Here is a 24,529-nt window from a genome sequence, read left to right as displayed (position 1 = left end):
CCTAAAAATAGAAGTGCGTGGTGGAAACACTGATAGGTCTCTTGCTATAAGAACACAACCTTGGTTAAAACTGGATACCTGAACAAACCCACTAAAGCAAACAATAATCTTTAGATAACAATACAACTGCTATTTATGTTCAAGCTTTGCATTTTTGGCCAAGTACTAAAATCTTCTCTTTAACACATAGTGCAACAGTGAAATGACTCTGTCACTGGGTGTATTTTTTTTTTAATCACAAAGAATATTTCTTAAAGTGTCTTAATAATCAGAGTAAAAATATTCCTTAAATAAACTTTTGTTCTAGGAACATCTGCAAGGAAGCATGTTGTCTTGAGAGAAAAATATGCTGTAATTAGAAGAAAACTGCCTAAGTAAAATACCGAGGAAGCAAATCTAGATAAAAAGGCAGAGATTAAATTTCACTAATTTATCAACTTCTTAGCACACTAAGGCTCCTAACCCTCACTCCCAGAGCTCATGCTATCAGTACATGGAGGATCAAACTCACAGATCTAGCTCCTAGTTTTATAAGGCATGTCAAGTCTGTCATCAACTGCACACAGGCCTCGTGAATGCATGCTTTCTCTAGACCTGCTGAACCCCTTAAACTCCTGCTTTAAACAACACGAGCAGTAAGCAGGCACACCAGAAAAAAGAAAAAAGCAAATTGAATAGTGCAGGAGCAGCATTTAACACCCTAGGAGCAATCCCATCCTATAGCAGGGCTGGTAGGCATTGGGGTGGGTGTGCAGTGGTATCCTACACAGTAGCAGGAAGCCGAGAGATGCACTTCATACCATACTTCCATGAAGAATGGGAAGAGAGGTGTATGGAAAGAAAAATGTTCTATCCCCAAATAAAAACAGAGTACAATTCGTGGGATCTGAATGTATGTACATTTACGGCCTAAAAGAATTTCAAGTCTCTGTTTTCATAAAGGAAAAAATCTCAAGCCTTTGTGAATGCATTTCACATTAACTGGTACTTTATTTGCTTAAAACCTAAACATTGTCAGTTTGAGAAGAAATCCACTGTGATATATAAATCTTGCCATTTAAATTTTAGGTTTTTTTTTGACCCTTGGTAAAATTTTATCCAAGAAACAGGATACATATATATTTTAAAACATGAACCATTAGAGAATAAAATAGGAAATTAAGCGTGATTTTAAGTTTTGCCCTTTTTTTTTAAAATTCCTTAAAGACTGTAGCAGAATAAAACAATTACTGGCTCTGAATCTCTTTGAGATAACAAGCGATAAAAAAACAAAAAAACCCCACACCCTTAAACAAGGTTAGGTAACCCATTCCCTGCTCTACCCCCAAGGTAAAAAATAAACTTGTATTAGATGACAATTGGTTTTTTTAGAAGTCCACGTAGAGAAAGAAGCAATCATTTTTAATTAAAACCCTTCTGTTTTTTGATCACTGCTCAACTTGCCACTGTTTAGCAAGAAGCTACATTTCTAGTGTTCATCTCAAATCTTATTGCTTTACAACTGTGGTATACCATCCATTAAAAATAAAAAGATGAAGCAGTCAATCCAGTGATTAATTTGACATGGCTTTCATTGAAAAAGGGAAGAAAGGGTGGTGGCAAAGAGAGACCTATAGACAAAAAGGTAAATTAAACATACAATGGTTTTCTTTAAAAAAAAAAAAATTTAAAGAGAGAGAAAATGTTATTTTCAACAAAAGGAAACAGAAGCACTGAAAGCCCATGAGTCAAGCCATAGCCAAAACCATGTTCTATCTTATGTAGGTTTTCTCCCCCCTTCTTTTTTTCTTCTCTTTTTTTTTTTTTAAATAAAATCTCTCCCAAACCACCATCACTTTTAATCCTCCCCAGACTGGGCTTCATCCTCAGACCCTTCGTCCCCAGACTTCTCGGGTGGAGGGCTGGCAGATGCTTTCTTTTCTGGAGGGCTTTCTGGTTCCTCATCCTCTTCTTTAGGAGAAGGAGTCTTTTCCTTTGATGCTTTTGAAGCTGTGGGGCGACCCACTTTCCCTTTGCCTTTCACAGGACTGGGTGTCACTGAGAGAAGGAAATGCCCATTTGGGGAATGGGAGAAAAAAAAATGTCTTTAATAAAACAGCAGCTACAGAACAAAACAATCTACATGAATAAAATCTATAAAGACTTACTGAAAGTCAAGGTGGGCACTGGTTTCCAACCACTTTTTACCAGTACTGTAATGTTACATTAGCAGTAATGCTCATAATAAACAAACAAGATGCTACAGAAACTGCACATCATCCTTAGTGGCTTGTGAAACGAAGTGCTGTTTATGTTTAAAAAATGGGTCAAGAACAAGAAAAGATATGACAATGAGTAGAAACTGAAGCCATCAAATAACTTTTGACAGTTCCAGGATTCCCAACAGTAAGAAGTGATGAGCAAAAGGTTTAAAAATCACCAGTTCCATTTGCCAGAATAAAAAAAAATCTAGCTTTCTGATTTAATGATAAACTAGCTCTGATTAGGCCACAGGTCCTCAAGGAAAATGAATACATGTGGTCAAGCGTGGTTTTATTCTGCTAGCACAGAAACTGGTGTAGGGATCAAAACACAGAACTTAAATTGTGTACATTTCCACAATTTCAAGACCTCACCAGCTTCTGGGACTGGGACACTGGTGGAAAAAGGGCAGTTGATGCAGTGTTTCTAACATCGTGCCTGATGTAAATGAATCATCCTCAAATCATGCTTATGTTTGGCAGTAGTTAAAGAACAGGGCTAACCAGCCAGACTCTTGGAGAAGCTAGAGTTCTTATTAATAAATAAGTGACATTTCCAAGTGTACATGACAGGATCCTTTCAGAATTCATTTATTCTTCATTAAGTATACGGCCAATGCCAAGCCTACTGAAAAATTTCTGTAGAGAAAGTTTATTAGTTCGTGATATTTTTCAAAGCTGTAATTTCATTTCAATCCTGCAGAACTTACCTGTAGCCTTTAGCCTGGGTTTGGGCATTTTCTTTTCTTTTCTCTCCGGTTTGGACTTCTTAACGATCTTTTTGTTTTTCTTTTTTGAACTGCCATAGTCACTATCATCATCGTCTTCCATTAGAAAATCTTCATCACTGCCGGAATCTTCTGAGAGGAAAGAAAAATTTCAACATCCAACTTAATGTATACATCCTTACAAGTGAACAAAGGGAGAGAGGGTTAAGAATGACTGGAGGAGCGGATCTGGGAGTCAAACACACTTGGGTTCTATGTGCAGCTGTTAGAGTTGTCATCTATGAAATCGGTTTAGCATGCCATGAGGGTTACATGACTGACTTGTTTGAAGAATAAATTGAAAACAGGAAGGGATAAAATTTAACCTGAATAAAAATTGAAGCCAACAAGTAACTTTTGATAGTTATATCATTCCCATTATAGTACTGGTAAGACCAGGGAAATAAAACTGAATCAACTTGGTGTGTTTGGTCCAACTATTAATAAATGAAAACAAGAAAACTATATACACAACAATAATACATATAACTGACCCTCTGAATCTTTTACAATAGATATTAAAACCATCATCTCTTCTAACAGTAAGTAATGTAAGGGACTATTTGTGACATTTAGCATCCCCCCTCAATGCCAAAGTAATCAAGGTCACATACTACAACTATGACCAAAGCAACAAGTCAAGTTTACGTACTCTCCTGGAATGGTGCCTCGTCCTCTTCTTCTTGCTCTTCTTCACTGCCCACATCTTCCATGAGCATTTCTCTCTGTTTAGAAGCTGCTTTAGAGGCTGCCTGCCGTTGCTGGCGCACATTTTTATGATCTTCTTTTTCATCTTCACTGTCCTCTGCAATATCAAAGTGTTATGATGCACTGATCTAAGAGTTGCATTTATTTGACAACTCACTAGGAAAGCCAATGAGGTGTCCATTATGAGATATAGCCAGCAGTTTTATTTCATTCAAAAAGAATAAAGTCTATCCTTAAAAATTCCTATAAAAGAGGAGCTAAAATTCAAATAATGAACTTCAATAAGATTATATACCCTGCTATTACATATAAAATAACTTACACATGTAGTTTTAAGTAAAAATAAAGCTGAATTTAAGTATAAACATGCTTTTTGTAACACACTTAGACATATCATTGCTTTGCCCTAAAATTCTCAGTTATCTATGTTGTTTTTAGAAACTAAAGTTAGTATCGGCCCAGCATGTGCAAGTCCCAGGTTCGATTCCTGGTCAGGACACACAGGATAAGCAACCATCTGCTTCTCTATTTCTCCTCTTGTCCTCTTCTCCATCTCTCTCTCTCTCTCTATCTCTCTCTCTCTCTCTCTTCCCCTCCTGCACCATTGCTAGAAAATTTCGAGCAAGTTGGCCCCATGCGCTGAGGATGGCTCCATGGTCTCACCTCAGGCACTGAAATAGCTATTACAGAGCAGTGGCCCCAGCTGGGCAGAGCAACGCCCTGTAGGCTTGCCGGATGGATCCTGGTTGGGGTGCATGTGGGAATCTGTCTGTCTGCCTCCCTGCCTGTCACTTAGTAAAAAAAGGAAAGGAGGAAAAAAAAACCCCAAAAAACAACCCCCCCCAAAAAAACTGAAGTTAAATATTTTCAAACGGAAAAGGGGAAGACTGTCTTCCAAATGTATTTACTATAAGATCCAAAACATGTAGACCCTTCCTGACCTCTGGTGGCAGTGAATGAGGCAATGACCTTGAGTGCTGAGGTTGCGGGTTCAGGGCCGTGGGCTTAATTGGTCAAGGCACATATGGGAGTTGATGCTTCCTGATCCGCCCCCCTCTCTAAAATGAATAAACTATTTTGAAAAAACAAAACAAAACAAAAAACACATAGACCCTAAAGTAATGCCAAACTACTATTCTTTTAAAAGAGTGAGATATGGCTATGTTTAAAACATATATTTAGATCAATTAGATCTTAATACAAGTTTATAAAAAATATGCTTTCACATATATAGTCTATTAATTAAAAAAAATTCAACACCTATTTGTGTTTGTGAATAAATCTGGTTAAAGGGCAGGTTGTCAGCCTACTGGCTGTTGGTCAAGGCATATCTGTTTTAATCTCTACCTATAACCCACTTCCTGGACTTTGAGGCTCCCTCATTCTGTTAAGGTTAAGCTGTTGCTCTTCTGGAGACACTTGTAGTCCTATTAGCCTTGCCACGGTCAGTGTTCAAGTTATCACTTTCACTGCCAAAAATCTCATCTACAGACTAAGAGATACAGAGAATAGAGCGGACTTTGGTTAACTCAAAACTAAACCCACCTGGTAAGTGGGTTTACTTAACACTAATAAAGAGGTATTCATCTTGAAATGATCAATAAATTAATAAATTTAAGGGATTCAAACTCAGATACACAAGGCAGATGAATGAAAGTGCCTGTTATCATAACATTGCAAGACTGTGCATAAGGTTAATATACTTTCTTTTCAACTTAGGCAGTCAGATAACAGACTTGAAAAAAAATAAAAGCAAAACAGTCCAGTGGAGTGAACTCAGTGGAACTCCATCTCTCCTTGACACAGCAGCCGTGCCTTAAGGGAGATCCAGGAAGGCAAATGCAGGGGGCTGTGGTTTGGAGCAACATGGATTAAGTCTCGATTCTTAGATGAGTTAAAATAAGAAAATACCAACAATAAGTCATCAACACTTAATACTTTATTTAGCCATATAGAGTTCTCATCAATTATTAAGTTAAAATTCTTACAGAAAAAACTTTCCCCACGCTGTTTCAAAGTACTACTGCCAGCTGAAAGGATTGAAACTAACCTTTGTTTGCTTTTCAACCCAGAGCTGATCACTCCCCCTTTTTACGCATTTTACTTAGTATTCCATGTTCTTATTATTCTATTTACTATAGTTTGATGTCTTTTATTCATATAAATGTTTTCAGTCTTGACTATGAGAATAGTATGATATGTACCGGAAAACATGTAAAAACAAACAAACAAAGAAACAAACAGAAAACTCCCCTAATATCCCACCTAGATCTATTCTGAAGTGGGAAAAAGCATAAATATGTTAAAATAAACAAACAAAAACAAGACAAAAAAACCCAAAAAACTTTCACATGTGACTGCAATAAGCCACCAGGACTGAAAATCACTACCAGCTCTTCAAAGATGAAAACATCTTTGTAATACCAGTATTTACAATAGTGTTAGCAACTAGGCATTACTATAAAACACTTATTAAAATGTCCAATGAGCCTGACCAGGCGGTTGCACAGTGGATGGAGCGTCGGACTGGGATGCAGAGGACCCAGGTTCGAGACCCCGAGGTTGCCAGCTTGAGCACGGGCTCATCTGGTTTGAGCAAAGCTCAACAGCTTGAGCCCAAGGTCGCTGGCTGGAGCAAGGGGTTACTTGGTCTGCTCTAGCCCCCCCCCCGTCAAGGCACATATGAGAATCCAATCAATGAACAACTAAGGAACCACAACAAAGAACTGATGTTTCTCATCTCTCTCCCTTCCTGTCTGTCCCCGTCTCTGACTCTGCCACAAAAATAAATAAATAAATAGAATGTTCAATGAATAGACACATAAAGAGAATTATACCTATTATATTAAATATTTTTTATTACCTGCTGAGTGAGAATCATCCTTCTTGGTCTTCACATCTTTTTCTTCAGAGTCTTCACTAAAAGGGGAAGGAATAAAAAAATTTAAGTTGTTAGATCAAAATATAAGTGAATGCAGATCTGTGGTATCTGGTGACTAAAGAACACCGAAGAAAACCTCCTTTATATATAAAATTCAAACAATACTGATAAGTTGCTTCCATTACTTTCTTACTTTACAGGAATGCTGGTGAGTAAGCACAGTTTTTATCTATTTCTGGAAAATACTGCTTCCAAAAACCCAAAAGGAAAAAGGAAGGCATCTCAGCATAGACTAGTAATTTCTCACCTGTAGATAAGGCTTAGTTCACAAAAACATTTATTAAGAAAAAAACTCTTGGCCCTGGCTGGTTGGCTCAGCAGAAGAGCGTAGACCCGGGTGCGGAAGTCCTGGGTTCGATTTCTGGTCAGGGCACACAGAAGTGCCCATCTGCTTCTCCCCACCTCTCCCTTTCCTCTATCTCTCTCTTCCCCTCCCACAGCCAAGGCTCCATTGGAGTAAAGTTGGCCTGGGCGCTGAGGACGGCTCCATGGCCTCCGCCTCAGGTGCTAGAATGGCTCCAGCTACAATGAAGCAACGCCCCGGATGGGCATGTCAGGTGGATCCCAGTTGGGTGCATGCAGGAACCTGTCTGACTGCCTCTCCACTTCTAACTTTGGAAAAATACAAAAAACAAAACAAAACAAAAAAACTCTGTTGTTAGAGGCAGAATATAAAAATACTACAATTATACAGTGTGTCAATTGTAGTAAAGTAGGCAAGTAAATGAACAGCACCAAATATATACAAAAAACACTAAATACAATTACTAAAGGAAATTGGACTTCAGTTATATGAATTACAATATGCCTAAAAGTTTACCTAAAACAAAATTATTAACTAAATATTTTTTGCCTCCAATATAACTACATATCAGAAACATGACCAAATGGGCCTGCTTGCCTTGTATCCTGAAGAAAATAAAAGTGAGCTCAAGATCACTACGCCTGACCAGGCAGTGGCTCAGTGGATAGAGTGTCGAACTGGGATGTGGAGGACCAAGGTCTGAGACCCAAAGGTCGCCAGCTTGAGCCCAAGGTCGCTGGCTGGAGCAGGGGGTCACTTGGTCCGCTGAAGCCCCCCCCCCCCCCCGTAAAGGCACATATGAGAAACCAATCAACGAACAACTAAGGAATCGCAACAAAAAATTGATGTTTCTCATCTCTCTCCCTTCCTGTCTGTCTGTCCCTATCTGTCCCTCTCTCTGTCTCTGCCACACACAAAAAAGATAACTTCAAAATAAAATAAGGAGTTTAAAAGTTTAATGAAAATATAAAACAATTCTTAAAGTCACAAAGACACACATTTTATGTATTCACAAATCTTAATCGGGAATCTGGGTTCTGATGTCCTGTTTTTGTCATTAATTTTATGATCTCAGGTAAATCATTTGGTACTCTTCAATGCTAAAATTTTATGATTCCCAAGAGAAATTCTGACAAACAAAAAAACCCAATCATACATAAAAACTATCTTCATAGCTCTCCTTTCTTAAACAGCAGTTCTTGTAAATCTCTTTTGGTATTACCCATAATCTAGACCAGTGGTCCCCAACCTTTTTTGGGCCACGGACCAGTTTAATGTCAGAAAATATTTTCACGGACCGGCCTTTAGAGTGGGACGGATAAACACACAAAATAAAATTATGCGGCTGGCCTGACCAGGCGGTGGCACAGTGGATGGAGTGTCGGACTGGGATGCGGAGGACCCAGGTTCGAGACCCTGAGATCGCCAGCTTGAGCGTGGGCTCATCTGATTTGAGCAAAAGCTCACCAGCTTGGACCCAAGGTCGCTGGCTCAAGCAGGGGGTTACTTGGTCTGCTGAAGGCCCGCAGTCAGGGCACATGTGAGAGGGCAATCGATGAACAACTAAGGTATTGCAACGCACAACAAAAAAATGATTGACGCTTCTCATCTCTCCGTTCCTGTCTGTCTGTCCCTATCCATCCCTTTCTCTGACTCTCTGTCTCTGTAAAAAAAAAAAAAAAATTATGCGGCTGGTGTAAAAACTGTGGTATTTTTAAATATAATTGTCGGAACTTACGAGACAAGCGTCAAGAGTGAGTCTTAGACGGATGTAACAGAGAGAATCTGGTCATTTTTTTAAAAATAAAACATTGTCGTTCAGACTTAAATATAAATAAAACGAAAATAATGTAAGTTATTTATTCTTTCTCTGTGGACCGGTACCAAATGGCCCACAGATCGGTACCAGTCCGCGGCCCGGGGGTTGGGGACCACTAAATGAAACTACCGAACTCAAGATTACTAAGCAAACAGAAAAAGCAAACATGTTTCTTTACTAAGCAGTCTGATCCAAGATACACAGATTCTGAAACCTTTGACTGTTCTATAGAAAATGTTTTTTATGCAAAATAAGCATTTAATTCACAAGTCTATGACAACGAGGAAGAATTACACAATTTTCTCTAGTTCTTTTATTCTTATTATTTTCTCCTTTACTATTAGTTCTTTTATTCTTAAGTTTATAGAAACCATTAATTAATCCCTGAGTCCCATTACAGCAAAGCCAAGTAAAAGCTGAACTTTTAAGTAGAGATCAATGGAAAAATCAACATAATATGGTGTGAGGGAATAAATATACCAGACACTTAATTCAAATGGCAGTAAAAGCTGTATTTATTTCAACCACTCCTGACACTCTGGAGAGAATAATAAAATCAAATGACAACAACAACAACAAATATAGGCTAGATATTAATTACACTGAGGAGACATTGTAACAGGCTACAAAGAAGCTCATTCCTAGAATAAATATATTTCAGGTTGGCTGCTATATAAAACTGGATTAGAGATATATACTATGAAACTATGGAAGACTTGTTTCCCCACAGTATAATTTGTCTTATTTTTCCTCAAGATCACATTTCAGAAGTTCTCCAGGAAAGAAAGTATAGATGCTAGCCATACAAACAAACAAAAAATATGAGGTAAATGTATGTGTTTAGTACTGTTATTTTGGCAAATTTAGCATCCTGTAAGTTGAGAAGAGAAAGACTTCCGTCTGGGGCTTTATTATGTGATTTTAGTGTTTGACAAGAAATATCTTTGAAGAACCAGTAAGAAATATTATTTCAATGTCTTTGAAATGCTCATATTTATTTTTTTTAGATTTTATAAATAAAATTTAAACAACTGTGGTGGCACAGTGGATAAGGTGTCGACCTGGAACACTGAGGTAACCGGTTCAAAACTCTGGGCTTGCCTGGTCAAGGCACATATGGGAGTTGATGCTTTCTGTTCCTCTCTCCCCCTTCTCTCTCTTCATTATTCTCTAATGAATAAATAAATAAAATTAAAAAAATTTTTTTAAAGATTTTATTCATTTTAGAGAGGATAAAGAGATAGAAAGAAAAGGGGATAAAAAGAAAAGGCAGCAAAACTCAGCAGACTATACACATTAAACTCAATAAGCTTTTGACCTTGGCTGGGTTACTCAATGGATAAAACATGGACCCACTGTTCCAGAGGTTGTGGGTTTGACGCCCAGTCAGGGCACATAGGAGAAGCAATCAATGACTATACATAAAATGGAACAACTAAGTGAAACAACGAATTGATGCTTTTTCTCTCTCTCTCTCTCCCACCCCAATCAATAGAAAAATGAAAAATAAAATTTAAAAAATAAAAGTAATTCTATAAACTTTAGTTATGATTCTATAAGTGATTTGTGACTGAATGTGAAAGATTACTCATTCTTTGATATTACTACAATAAAAATGTCAATACTAATCTTAGGTAACAAATTATATACTTAAACAATCTTTCTGTTTATGTTCAGAGGTTTAAGGGTAGCAACAAAGGCATTCCTGAAGATCACCCTGGATTCCAGGTTGAGACCAAGAAAGCCTCATGACCTTAAAGAGGCCAACCTCTAGACTCAGAAGGCCTGCCCAAGTTAAGATGAAGTACACAAAACATTAAGTGGACCATAAGCACCTTCCCAAAATAAATGAAAATTCTACCAAGTTAGAGATCAGAAACTACCCTCACTTCAGAGTGGATGACAGTGTAAGCAGCAACAAATTAAAAATGCCTCTTACCTATCTTCCTGAGAATTCTTTCCAGATCGCCTCTTATTTTTAGCTTCTCGAGGAGATGACCGAATTTTCTTAGCTGGAGGTCCTGAATCTCTTCCATAATCTTCATCTGCACAACATTTTCCAAAATCAATAAACCACATTATAATTTTTACATGTTAAAATTATTAATGCATCTATCTCTTATGCTATTTAAATGATGAGTGGCAAGATTTCCCAAATAACTTTTTTTTCCCTTTCTTTCTTTCTTTTGTGTGACAGAGACAGATAGGGACAGACAGACAGGAAGGGAGATGAGATGCATCAATTCTTCATTGCAGCTCCTTAGTTGTTCATTGATTGCTTTCTCATATGTACCTTAATAGGGGGTGGGGGAATGGGAGGAGGCCTCTAGCAGAGCAAGTGACCCCCTTACTCAAGCCAGCAACCTTTGGGCTCAAGCCGGCGACCTTGGGGTTTCAAATCTGGGTCCTCTGTGTCTCAGTCCAATGCTCTATCCACTGCGCAACTGCCTGGTCAGGCAATAACATTTTTCATTAAAATAAATAAATAGCCTGACCTGTGGTGGCGCAGTGGATAAAGCATCGACCTGGAAATGCTGAGGTCGCCGGTTCGAAACCCTGGGCTTGCCTGGTCAAGGCACATATGAGAGTTGATGCTTCCTGCTCCTCCCCCCCTTCTCTCTCTCTGTCTCTCCCTCTCTTCTCTAAAATGAATAAAAAATTTAAATAAATAAACAAATTCTTCTGTTCCAATCCTATCACCTTAATTTAGTCATTTCCATTTCTGCATATTATCCTCTGGTCCTCATGTGTATATCTTAACATACCCATAGCCAAATATCTCTTATGTTATAGCCTACCCTTTTAATTTATTAAAGATTTTCAGTTGATCCTTCTCATCTCTCTCCCTTCCTGTCTGTCCCTCCCCTGTCAAATAGATAAATACAAATATTTCCCTATCTTTCTACATCTTAGTTACTTTATTACACAAAAAACTAAAATACTTCCTATTACAAGATACAAGTTTAGCCTGTGATTACAGCAGAAGATATATTAACTAATAAACACTACATTAAAATTATTAAACCCTTAAACTTTGGACTCCCAAAACCAGGTAAGAAAAAATTATCCAAGCATTTATATCAATGATTTACTAAGGAAAAGTTAAAATCCATGCAAGTTCAACTTTTGTTTTGGATGACACAGATCTTGATATAATTGACAAACATAGTCTAAAAATAAAAAAGCTTTCTAAGAAAGTTATATAAGCTGGTGATTTTTCCACTAGTAGGGTCCAACTTGTAATTTACTGAAATCACAAAACTTACCAGCATCATCAGATTCCTGAAACTGTGAATAATCAACGACCTTCCTATTTCTGTAGAAAGAAGAGATTCTAATTAAAATAATAAAAATGTAGGACTTTTCTAAGACATTAGAACGCACTTTTCTTTTTCATAAACAATTAGAATTGGCTCTCGAACATTCAACAAGTCCTCACCTCAGCCAAAACTTCACATTTTGTTACAGGAACATGCAGCCCAAACCCAAAGTATTTCAAACTACAATTTTCCTATTGCTCACCTCAATGGTAACTTAGATATTATTCTTTCCCACTAAACAACCTCCTACCTTCCTAAACACACATACAAAAAACAGCAAAATGATCCAAGCAACCATTTTTGTATATTCATTATACAGTAGTATATTTTCTAACTGCAATATACACATATAAATGGTCTACCGGAAAGTTCTGTCCATTTTTGGAATAAAAATACAAATTTTTCTTACCGTCAATAAACTTTATTAAATAATTGCCATTATTATTAATGATTTCTTGCCAGCCTGAGGGCAATTTGTATATCCCATTTTTGAAAAATGTTTTATCTTTTGATGCAAAAAATTGAACCAGTGCTTGTTTGATATCTTCTTCATTTTTGAATTTTTTGCCCTTCAAAAAATTTTGTAAAGACAAAAACAAGTGATAGTCAGAGGGTGCTAAGTCCGGGGAATATGGTGGATGCGACAGAATTTCCCAGCCTAGTTCTGCAATTTTTTTTTTTTTTTTTTTTTTTTTTTTTTCTCATTTTTCTGAAGCTAGAAACAGGGAGAGACAGTCAGACAGACTCCCGCATGCGCCCGACCGGGATCCACCCGGCACGCCCACCAGAGGCGACGCTCTGCCCACCAGGGGGCGATGCTCTGCCCATCCTGGGCGTCGCCATATTGCGACCAGAGCCACTCTAGCGCCTGGGGCAGAGGCCACAGAGCCATCCCCAGCGCCCGGGCCATCTTTGCTCCAATGGAGCCTAGGCTGCGGGAGGGGAAGAGAGAGACAGAGAGGGAAAGCGCGGCGGAGGGGTGGAGAAGCAAATGGGCGCTTCTCCTGTGTGCCCTGGCCGGGAATCGAACCCGGGTCCTCCGCACGCTAGGCCGACGCTCTACCGCTGAGCCAACCGGCCAGGGCTAGTTCTGCAATTTTTTGACGAGTCCCCAAAGCAGCATGTGGCCTGGCATTATCATGATGCAGTATGATGTTCTTCCTATTGAACATCGCTGGCCTCTTTTCTTGGACTGCTGTCTTTAAATTATCCAGTTGCTGACAATACTTTTCTGAATTGAGCTTTTCGTTTGGTTTTAAAAGCTCATAATGTATTGGTCCTCGAATGTCCCACCATATACACAACATTCTCTTATTCAGAGTCAAATTTGGTTTAGAGGTGGAAGGGCTAGGTTTTCCGGGTTCACAATATGCCCTTTTCCTTACGATGTTTTCGTAGGTAACCCACTTTTCATCCCCAGTTATCATCCGGTTCAAGAAGGGATCGATTTTGTTCCGAGCAAGCAGAGATGTGCATATGACGACTCGATCATCCAAATTCTCCTGACTTAATTCATGTGGCACCCATCTTGAATATTTCCACACCAATCCTATCTGCCGAATATGGTCTGAAATGGTTTGCTGAGCTGAATTAAGCCTTTCTGCGATCTCTGATGTTGTCAGAAAAGGATCTTGCTCCAACATGGTCTTAACAACATTGTCATCGATCAAAGATGGTCACCTAGAATGTGGCTTATCAGAAAGGTCGAAATCACCTGTTTCGAATTTTTTGAACTAACTTCTGCATGTCCTATCAGAAACTGTACCTTCACCAAACACTTTTAATAAATTTCTACATGCTTCTGTAGCATTTCTTCCTTGTTGAAATTCGTAAAAATTAGTGGTGTAAATGAACTTTATCAGTAGCCATGGGTACACTATCGCTTCACACATAAGACTAACATGAATCAACTTTGTTTTAGTTAATTTGCTATGTCAGTATGTATACATTAAGTGATAAAAATGAGAGGCACACATGCGCCAAATAAACATGTGCTTACGTGTCGAAACTTGTGATAGAAACGGACAGAACTTTCCAGTAGACCTGATATATACATGATAAACACAATTATTAGCTTTTTCAAGATGAAGTGATTACAATATATAAATAATGGTGCCTGACTGGTGATGGTGCAATGAATAGTGTTGACCTGGGATGCTGAGGTCACAGGCTTGAGCATGGGCTCATCAGGTTCAGCACGGGGCCCCCCCGCTCAGCTAGAGCCCCCCAGTCAAGGAACATGTGAGAAAGCAATCAATGAATAACTAAGGTGCTACAACTACGAGCTGACGCTCTCATCTCTCTCCTCCCCCCCTTCCTGTTTCTCTCTCTCAAATAAAAAAAAATATTAAAAATAGATATAGATAGATAGATAGATAATGGTGACAGTAAGTTAAAGCTTGAGAAGGGGAAGAAAAAAAATACTGACCCATTCAAAAAATTCAGAATTTTTTTTTTAAAGAGAGGGAGAGACAGAAAGGAACAGAGAGAAGCATCAACTTGTAGTTGTGTCTCTTTAGTTGTTCACTGATTGCTTCTCATATGTGCCTTGACTGGGGGAGGGGAATTCAAGACAGTGACCTTGGGATCACATTGATGTTCCCATACTCAAGCTGTTGACCTCAAGATTTTGAACCTGGGACCTCAGCATCCTAGGTCGATGCTCTATCTGCTGCACTACCACCAGTCAGGCCAAAAGATTCTTTTTATTAGTCTGTAATAAAAGAGAAATATAAAAATCTAACAAGTTTATGTATCTACTTGACTCAATGATGTTAAGTACTTCCTATTAGGTTAGGCATCTTTTTAACATCTCAAACCTTAATTTCCATTTTCCTACTTTATATTGTAAATCTAAGTTTAAAAATTCCTCCTCATAAAGAGATATACAGGGTGCAGAGAAGGGCAAAAGTAGGTTTACAGCTGTGAATACATGAAACAGAGTATGTTCTTGTATTAGTATTTATTATTGTATTACTTTTCATAGGAACAACTGTAAACCTACTTTTATCCCACCCTGTATAAAAGCTTCCATATAAGGGTCAGACAGCCTGGATTTCAAGAGTCTTAGATATACTTTAACTAAATGATATTAAACAAGTGAACTGAAAGGATTAAGAGAAATATGCCACAATGCCTGACTAGTGGTGGTGCAGTGAATAGATGGTAAACCTGGGATGCCAAGGTCCCAGGTTAGAGGCCCCTGGTCACTGGCTTGAGTAGGGCTGCCAGCCTGAACATGGGATCATTGACATGACTCCATGATCACTGGCTAAGCAGGAGGACCCCTCTTCCCCAAGGCACATATATGTATGAGAAGCAATCAATGAACTAAACTGCCTGATCAGGTGGTGGCATAGTGGTAGAGCATCGTCTTGGGAGCCCGAGGACTCAGGTTCCAAACAACTAAAGTGCTGAAAAAATACGAATTGATGCTTCTCATCTCTCTGCCTCTAGACCAGGGGTCCCCAAACTTTTTACACAGGGGGCCAGTTCACTGTCCCTCAGACCGTTGGAGGGCCAGACTATTAAAAAAAACTATGAACAAATCCCTATGCACACTGCACATATCTTATTTTAAAGTAAAAAAACAAAACGGGAACAAATACAATATTTACAATAAAGAAAAGTAAATTTAAATCAACAAACTGACCAGTATTTCAATGGGAACTATGGGCCTGCTTTTGGCTAATGAGATGGTCAATGTGCTCCTCTCACTGACCACTAATGAAAGAGGTGCTCCTTCCGGAAGTGCGGCGGGGGTCAGATAAATGGCCTCAGGGGGCCGCATGTGGCCCGCGGGCTGTAGTTTGGGGACACCCTGCTCTAGACGCACAATAATGTGAATGTATTTAACTTACTGAACTGTATACTTAAAATGGTTAGGATGGTAAATTTTGTTAATTATGGTAATTTACCATAATTAAAAACATAAAAATATTTTCTTTCTAAAAAACATACTATTTGGGGGGGACTAGTAATCAAATGCCTACCATGTTCTAGCAAAATAGTGATTTTTAATGACAGATGCCATGAGAAACAGTATTATCATCATAACGCAAAGGTAAGCATTTTCTGCATTACTTAGGATCAAGGACTATAGGAGATGTGACCAGGGGAAGGAAAGTATCCAGAAGAGGGAGTTTTAAATTTCAATCATTAGCCCTATGGCGCAGTGGATAGAGTGTACCCCTGGAGCATTGAGTTCACTGGCTGGAGCCCAAGGGTGCCAGGAAGGCCACCAGTTGGAGCCCTGGTTAGGGCACATGTGAGAAGCAATCAATGGCACTACTAGGTGGAACAAGATGATGTTTTTCTCTCTCTCACACACACAAAATATCTTAATCACCAATAATGTACAATTTCTGAAATTGTAAGCATAATTATTCTAGCTTACCCATGCTGGTGGGATCGCAACTCAAATATCAGTATAATTTCTGGGTACCATAAATCAGTAAATACATTCTGTGAAACTATATAAAGGAAGATAACTAGAATGGTGAAAGGTATTGTCATATGAAGAACAAGTGAATAAACTAGATTTTTAACTTGAATAAGGAAAAATGTTTAGCTACCTTAGGACTTCGAAATGAAAGTATTAGTAAACTTTGGTTATCAGATCAATTAAGTGTGAGTTCAATATGAAGAACTTTCTAGCGCAGTGGATAGAGCGTCGGACTGGGATGCAGAGGACCCAGGTTCGAAGCCCTGAGGTCGCCAAGTTGAGCTTGGGCTCATCTGGTTTGAGCAGGGCTCGCCAGCTTGAGCCCGGGGTCACTGGTTTAAGCAAGGGGTTAACTCGGTCTGTTGAGGCTCCCTCCCAGTCAAGGCACATATGAGACAACAATCAATGAACAACTAGGGAGTTGCAACGAGGAGTTGATGCTTTTCGTCTCTCTCTCCCTTCCTGCCTTCCTGATAGTCTGTCCCTATCTGTCCCTCTCTCTGTCAAAACAAAAACAAAAACAAAACAAACAAACAAACAAACAAAAAAACACAACTTTCTAGCCCTGGCCAGGTAGCTCAGTTGGTTAGAGTGTTGTCCTAATAGGCCAAGGTTGTGGTTTCGATTCCCAGTCAGGGCATACACACAAAACGACCAACAAATGCATATGGAACAACAAAGTGGTGTCTCTTTCTTTCCTCTCTCTAAATTTAATTAAAAAAAACAAACAACAACTTTCTAACAGATTGACAATGACAATTACTTTCTTAGTGTATCACTAGGAAACACTCCAGAAAGGAATTATAGTACAGAATCTTTGTTAGTAAGAATTCTGGATTCTTGTTCTAGATCTTCAAGCAAATCACTTAATTTATCTTCTGTTGAATCTGATGACTGTAGTTGATGGCAGATCTAAGAAGTTAGTTTATAAATTAAATATTATTAAAGCTTAATGAAAAAGATTTTTTTTTCATTGCAAATAGTCAACTATTCTTTTGCATGCTACACATCTTCTTTAACACATACTGCCGTACCATTTCTTTTCCTCACTAACCTGAGCCTTCTGAATGTAACAACCGTTATCTTACATCCACAATTCTGGTACAGAGCAAGTAAAAAGTAGACACTCAAATGTATACTGATTATTTTGCTTTTAGGACCAAATTTAAGAGATGTGCAAAAAAAAATTAGAACACTAATTTTATAAGATATGTTAGAATATAAAATCCCATCTCCTTAAAGTCTCATCTCTTGCCACTTAAGAATCAAGCAACCCAAGAACTTTGTGATTCCTCCCATCATGTTGATTCTTATTGGTTATGCTGCTTCTTGCCTAGAGTGCTGTCGTATCACTCCCACTCATAACAGATTCAACCTCACTTCAATGCCTTTAATCCTTTGATACTATATAATCTATAAAATGTCTGTTTTCTCTACTAAATGTGAACTTGAAGACAGATGTTGTCTTGCCTTCATTTGGAAGATCAAATTCAAGAGGTACATTTGATGAGTAAATGGAGTTGGCATCTGCCAAGGATTAGGGGTAGGAAAGGGCATCAGTAGAGAGGATGTATGTGTCACTGGAGTTTTCATTTAATTACTACTGCCCTAATGACAAAAAAAAATTTAGTTTTTTCCATATTAAAGAACTTATTACTTTAAATTGAAAAAATTAAAGATGCAACCATTTAGTACATTTTTTTCTATTCTACTTTTCAACAAGAATTACAAAATGCCAAGTAGCACTGGTGGGGTAGGTCAGTTAGAGTGCTGTCCTAATACACCAAGGTTGCGGGTTTGATCTCCAATCAGAGCACATACAAGAAGCAACCACTGAATGCATAAAGAAGTGGAACAATAATAAATATTTTCTTTCTAAAAATATATTTTTAAAATATTATGTAGACTATACTGACATAATAAGCAATTAAACTTAAATTTTCAAAATCAATTAGACCACCCCTTTCTTTGAAATACTATTTTAATTCTCGATGTTAAGATGGCCAGAATTCTTACATAATAAATGTCACTTATCACAAAAACTATAAAACCTGAGTAAAGCAAAATACGAATACAGAAGCAACCTTGTCTTATAGGTAACTAGTCAAAAAATCTGCCCATCTACATATAAATGCTAAAGAGGGAAAAGAAAAAAAATTAAAAATCTGTGATAACAAGGTTCATTCACAAGTCATTATAATGATTTATAATAATAGTTTGGTTCATTTCCTACCCTTTAAAGCAGCTATTCCAAACAACATATTTTTGATAAACTTATCCTATGTAAACTGGAAATTGACAAGATATATTGGGATAGAAGCACAGTAATTAAGAGAAATATTTAAGTCTAAGGGCATAGGAAGTTCTACTTCTTGCTCAAAACAAAGAAACTTTTACTTCTTCAAAATACCATAAATTAAATGCCAAAGCTAAGCCAACTCTTTAGTGTAAAATGAGCACCAACAGCCTGACCTGTGGTAGCGCAGTAGATAAAGCGTCAACCTGGAAATGCTGAGGTCGCCAGTTCAAAACCTGGGCTTGCCTGGTCAAGACACATATGGGAGTTGATGCTTCCAGCTCCTCCCCACCCCCTGTCTCTCTCTGCTCTCTAAAATGAATTAAAAAAAAAAAAAAAAAAAAGCAGAAAGTAGGAAAAAAAAATGAGCACCAACAACTACAACTGGGAAAACAACAAAATTTCAATATTGAATAGAGGTTAAAAACAGATTTTTGAATTGGGTTTAAATCCTGGCTCTGCACTTAAGTTTTATGTCCTTGGATAAGTTACTTCCCCTCAATGAACTTCAGTTTTCTCACCTGTAAAATAGGAAAAACAGTATCTACCTTTCAAGAGTTTTGTGAGTGCCAAGTACACAACTATCCAATAAATAGCAGCTATTACTTGTAAGCCACTAACTTGTTCTACCCAGAGTATCACTTCAATCTTTTGTTTTTTCCAGAGAAAGAGAAAGAGAGAGAGAGAGAGAGAGAGAGAGACAGAGAGAAAAAGAGAAACACTGATTTGTTGTTACACATATTCATTGTTCAATTCTTGTATGTCCCCTGACCAGGAAGGGAACCCACAAACTTGGCGTATTGGGACACTCCAACCAACTGAACTACTTGGTTAGGGTGGTGTGACACTCTTAATATTCTTAATCATCTGAATATTCATTCTGTTTTAAAATGTCTTAGAGTATTGGTTCTCATACCATTTAGAAAGAATGCCATAATAGGTTTGTGGCTCATTTCATTAAAATGCAATACCAAAATGCCTGTTTTTATATTATTTCCAACTTCATGAAAAAGTTTTCAGTTTACCATTAAGGCCAGAAAAAGTAGCAGAAGTAGCTATTTTAAAGTCACGATACAAGTTAGATAATTTCTATCACTCAAATCAACTGGAGTTCCATTTAAACAAGTCTAAAAGTTTGTACTAGGAAAGAATTACAACCCTGTAAGAAAAACAAATGAAGTACGAAATATAGAAACACAAAAACTTCAATTATGTGCTTACTCTTATTTTTTTTATTAATTTATTTGTTCATTCATTTATTTAAAGTGAGAAGAATCAGTAAGACAGACTCTTGCATGCAGAGACCGGGATCCATCCAGCAACCCCCATCTGGAGCCCATGCTCCAATCAACCAAGTTATTTTTTCCACTTGAGGCTGATGCGCAGGGATCAACCAAACCATCCTCAGCGCCTAACAATAGAGTCACTGGCTACTGGAGGGGAAGAGAGAGAGAAAAGAGTGTGACCGGGAGAAAAGCACATGGTCACTTCTCTGTATGCCCTGACCAGATTCGGATCCAGGACATCTATTTGCCGGGGCCAACACTCTATCCATTGAGCCAATCAGCCAGGGCATGTCTACTCTTACTTTAAAAGCTGGTATGATCTATTTAGATTCTAGTGTACCTTGGTCACAATGAATCAATTCCTAGATGATCACCAGAGAGCTGAGATGAGAAGCCCCCATATTTGTATCAGTTTAAAGTGCAAAAATGAAAGGTAAAGTTGGAAGTTAGACAAAGAACACTGAAAGATCTGTTTCGGGCATCAAACGCTAATAACTTAAGCAATTTAGAAGCAAAAGGATTTTCTCTTTCCACTTTTTTTTTTTTCCTGTGGGAGAGACAAAGAGTCAGAGAGAGGGAAAGACAGACAGGAAGGGAGAGAGATGTGAAACATCAATTCTTCGTTGAGGTTCCTTAGTTGTTCACTGATTGATTTCTCATATGTGCCTTGACGGGGTCACTACAGCAGACCGAGTGACCCCTTGCTCGAGCCAGTGACCTTGGGCTCAAGCTGGCGACCTCGGGGTTTCGAACCTGGGTCCTCCACATACCAGTTGGAAGCTCTATCCAATTCACCACAGTCTGGCCAGGCTCTCCTTCCACTTTTAATCATCAACTTCTTTTTACTAAATACTAATACATCTACCTTCCAAATGCTTTTTCTTTCTTATAACAGCAGACATCTAAGATGAAAACATGATACTCCTGAAATCTGAGGTATGTAGAGCCAACATATTGAAGATTCAAGAATCAGTTATTTCAGATATGGAAATTACCAAACCTTTGAGTTTATCTCATCTAACTTCTTAGCTTTCAGATGAGAAAACTAAGATCAAACAATACAGTTCTACCTTATAATAAACCTGAATATCAAAATATGGAGAAAGATAACAAGCAATCTCCAGGTAAGGACGCAGAACTTTTAAAGTCCTGGCCGGTTGGTTCAGCGGTAGAGCGTTGGCCTGGCATGTGAAAGTCCTGGGTTCGATTCCCAGCCTAGGCACACAGAAGCGCCCATCTGCTTCTCTACCCTTCCCCCTCTCCTTCCTCTCTATCTCTCTCTTCCCTTCCCGCAGCCAAGGCTCCATTGGAGCAAATTTGGCCCAAGCGCTGACGGGTCCATGGCCTCCGCCTCAGGCACTAGAATGGCTCCAGTTGCATCGGAGCATCGCTCCCTAGTGGGCCTGCCGGGTGGATCCCTGTTGGGCACATGTGGGAGTCTGTCTCTGCCTCCCTGCTTCTCACTTCAGAAAAATAAAAGAACAGCCCTAAGCTTTATACCACTTAAAAAGCATAGAAACATTTTCTCTAGGCAAATTAGAGATACTTTTAGACAATCTACTTTATTTATTTAGCTCAATCAAGCTTTTCATCTTGCATAAGTTATATTGTTCTGGTCAATGTAGGGAAGAAAAAAACCACCTTGCTAATTTTCTAAATTTTTTTTTTACCTTTTTTTTTAAATTTGAGAGAGAGAGGAGGGGAGAGAAAGACAGGAACATCAATCTGTTCCTGTATGTGCCCGACCAGGGATCAAACAGGCAACTTCTACCTTCAGAACAATGCTAACCAACTGAGCTATCTGGCCAGGGCTAATTTTCTAGAATTTAACAAGTTTCTCATTAGGCACTTAAAAGTACATTTGAAATCTGAGTTTTGAGAAACCCAAAATAGCCAGAATAGATCTTTCCACTAATACTGTAGGTGGTAAAGATTTCATTTCATCAGATTAATGAGAACCTGGAGAAAAACGTTTTTTAATCTATAGGTCACAACCAACTTCTGGGTCCTGATATCAATTTACTGTGTATAACCATCATTTTGAAAGAAAAAGGAAATAGAAAATATCAGGGAAAATTGTACTTATTAAATAATAAGTTCCTGAAACCAGTTTGTGGACTTGTATATAGCAAACTGCAACATCACATTTATTTATTATTGGAACCTCATCAAAAAAGTTTGAGCGCCTCTATGTTAGACTAAAAAGTAGAATGCAAGATTTCCAAAAGCTCTACAAAAACGGATGTTATTGATCCATAGCCACAAAAGAATAACAACTTCTATTTAGATTTCATGTCTTTTTAAAAAAAAAAATCACTTTTTCAAGCTTAAACACTCATAAAACCTATCAGTTTTCTGGCATGTTTGTGGAGGGGGGAGGGGTGATGATATCATGTGTACTATATGTATTAGAGGCTACTGGACTTTAGACAAGCTAATCCAACCTTACCCAAAACATATCCTATCAAAAAGGGAATGACTGAGAACTTCTTCTGATATCCCTAGGCAGCCTATTCTAAAAAAACAACAATAATGAAAGTTCTTCTCAATGAGGTTAAATCTGCCTCTAAAGAGTTCATACACTGATTTTATTTCCTCTACCTCCTGGAATACCATGATCTAAATCTAACACCTCCTCACTTTGGTAAGGTAGTTCAGTTGGTTAGAGCAAGTGTCCCCAAACTACAGCCCGCATGCGGCCCCCTGAGGCCATTTATCTGGCCCCCGCCGCACTTCTGGAAGGGGTACCTCTTTCATTGGTGGTCAGTGAGAGGAGCACATTGACCATCTATTAGCCAGAAGCAGGCCCATAGTTCCCATTGAAATACTGGTCAGTTTGTTGATTTAAATTTACTTGTTCTTTATTTTAAATATTGCATTTGTTCCCGTTTTGTTTTTTTACTTTAAAATAAGATATGTGCAGTGTTCATAGTTTTTTGTTGTTTTTTTTTTACTTTATTATTATTATTTTTTTTTCATTTTTCTGAAGCTGGAAACAGGGAGAGACAGTCAGATAGACTCCCGCATGCGCCCGACCGGGATCCACCCGGCACGCCCACCAGGGGCGACGCTCTGCCCACCAGGGGGCGATGCTCTGCCCATCCTGGGCGTCGCCATGTTGCGACCAGAGCCACTCTAGCGCCTGGGGCAGATGCCACAGAGCCATCCCCAGCGCCCGGGCCATCTTTGCTCCAATGGAGCCTTGGCTGCGGGAGGGAAAGAGAGAGACAGAGAGGAAAGCTCGGCGGAGGGGTGGAGAAGCAAATGGGCGCTTCTCCTGTGTGCCCTGGCCGGGAATCGAACCCGGGTCCTCCGCACGCTAGGCTGACGCTCTACCGCTGAGCCAACCGGCCAGGGCTACTTTTTTTTTTTTTGTATTTTTCTGAAGCTGGAAACGGGGAGGCAGTCAGACAGACTCCCGCATGTGCCCGACTGGGATCCACCCAGCACGCCCACCAGGGGGTGATGCTCTGCCCATCCGGGGCATCGCTCTGTCGCTACCAGAGCCACTCTAGTGCCTGGGGCAGAGGCCAAGGAGCCATCCCCGCGCCCGGGCCATCTTTGCTCCAACGGAGCTTCAGCTGTGGGAGGGGAAGAGAGAGACAGAGAGGAAGGAGAGGGGGAGGGGTGGAGAAGCAGATGGGCACCTCTCCTGTGTGCCCTGGCCGGGAATCGAACCTAGGACTCCTGCACGCCAGGCCGACGCTCTACCACTGAGCCAACCGGCCAGGGCCCATAGTTTTTTTTTTATAGTCTGGCCCTCCAATGGTCTGAGGGACAGTGAACTGGCCCCCTGTGTAAAAGTTTGGGGACCCTTGGGTTAGAGAATGGTTCTGATATGCCAAGGATGTGGATTCGACCCCCAGCCAGGTTACATATAAGAATTGATCAATGAATACAAATCGCTGTTTTTCTGTCTCCCATCCATCCTCTCTAAAAATCAGTTTTAAAAAAATATTTCAATCTGCCTGACCAGGCGGTGGCGCAGTGGATAGAGCATTGGACTGTGACAGAGGACCCAGGTTTGAAACCCCAAGGTCTCAGGCTTGAGCGTGGGCTCACCAGTTCAAGCGTGGAATCATAGATAGGACCTTGGCTGGCTTGAACCCAAAGGTTGCTGGCTTGAGCAAGGGGTCACTGGCACTGCAGTAGCCCCCTGGTCAAGGTACATTTGAGAAAGCAATCAATCAACTCAGGTTCCGCAACAAAGAACTGATGCTTCCCATTTCTCTCCCTTCCTGCCTGTCTGTCCCTATCTATCCCTCTCTCTGGCTAAAATAAATAAATAAATAAATAAATAAATAAATAAATAAATTTAAATCTAACGCCCTCTCCATTGAGCAGCCCCTAAGATTTATGCAGCATTTTTTTTCCTTTAAGACTAAATACTAGAGTTCCTTTTAA

The 24,529-nt window shown here is 39.1% G+C and overlaps 1 protein-coding gene across 2 annotated transcripts in view; it reads right to left on the bottom strand.

Annotated features, from left to right (window-relative positions):
- Positions 1 to 970: 970 nt before the first annotated feature.
- The window catches only part of NUCKS1 (nuclear casein kinase and cyclin dependent kinase substrate 1), a 35,216-nt gene continuing 11,657 nt past the window's right edge, over positions 971 to 24,529 (bottom strand). The window contains exons 2-7 of one of the 2 annotated variants that reach the window (XM_066361925.1): positions 12,046 to 12,095; positions 10,719 to 10,824; positions 6,579 to 6,634; positions 3,660 to 3,812; positions 2,951 to 3,097; positions 971 to 2,037 (exon numbers count right to left, since the gene is read on the bottom strand). In XM_066361925.1, coding sequence (XP_066218022.1) covers positions 1,838 to 2,037; positions 2,951 to 3,097; positions 3,660 to 3,812; positions 6,579 to 6,634; positions 10,719 to 10,824; positions 12,046 to 12,095 — 712 coding nt within the window. In that variant the 3' untranslated portion in view covers positions 971 to 1,837. Of the gene's footprint in view, positions 2,038 to 2,950; positions 3,101 to 3,659; positions 3,813 to 6,578; positions 6,635 to 10,718; positions 10,825 to 12,045; positions 12,096 to 24,529 lie in introns of both variants that reach the window. The other variant, XM_066361924.1, reaches the window with a different exon arrangement.

This window comes from Saccopteryx leptura, chromosome 2 (genome assembly GCF_036850995.1).
Source record: "Saccopteryx leptura isolate mSacLep1 chromosome 2, mSacLep1_pri_phased_curated, whole genome shotgun sequence".
Classification (NCBI taxonomy): domain Eukaryota; kingdom Metazoa; phylum Chordata; class Mammalia; order Chiroptera; family Emballonuridae; genus Saccopteryx; species Saccopteryx leptura.
This window is presented reverse-complemented; position numbering and strand designations above follow the sequence as displayed.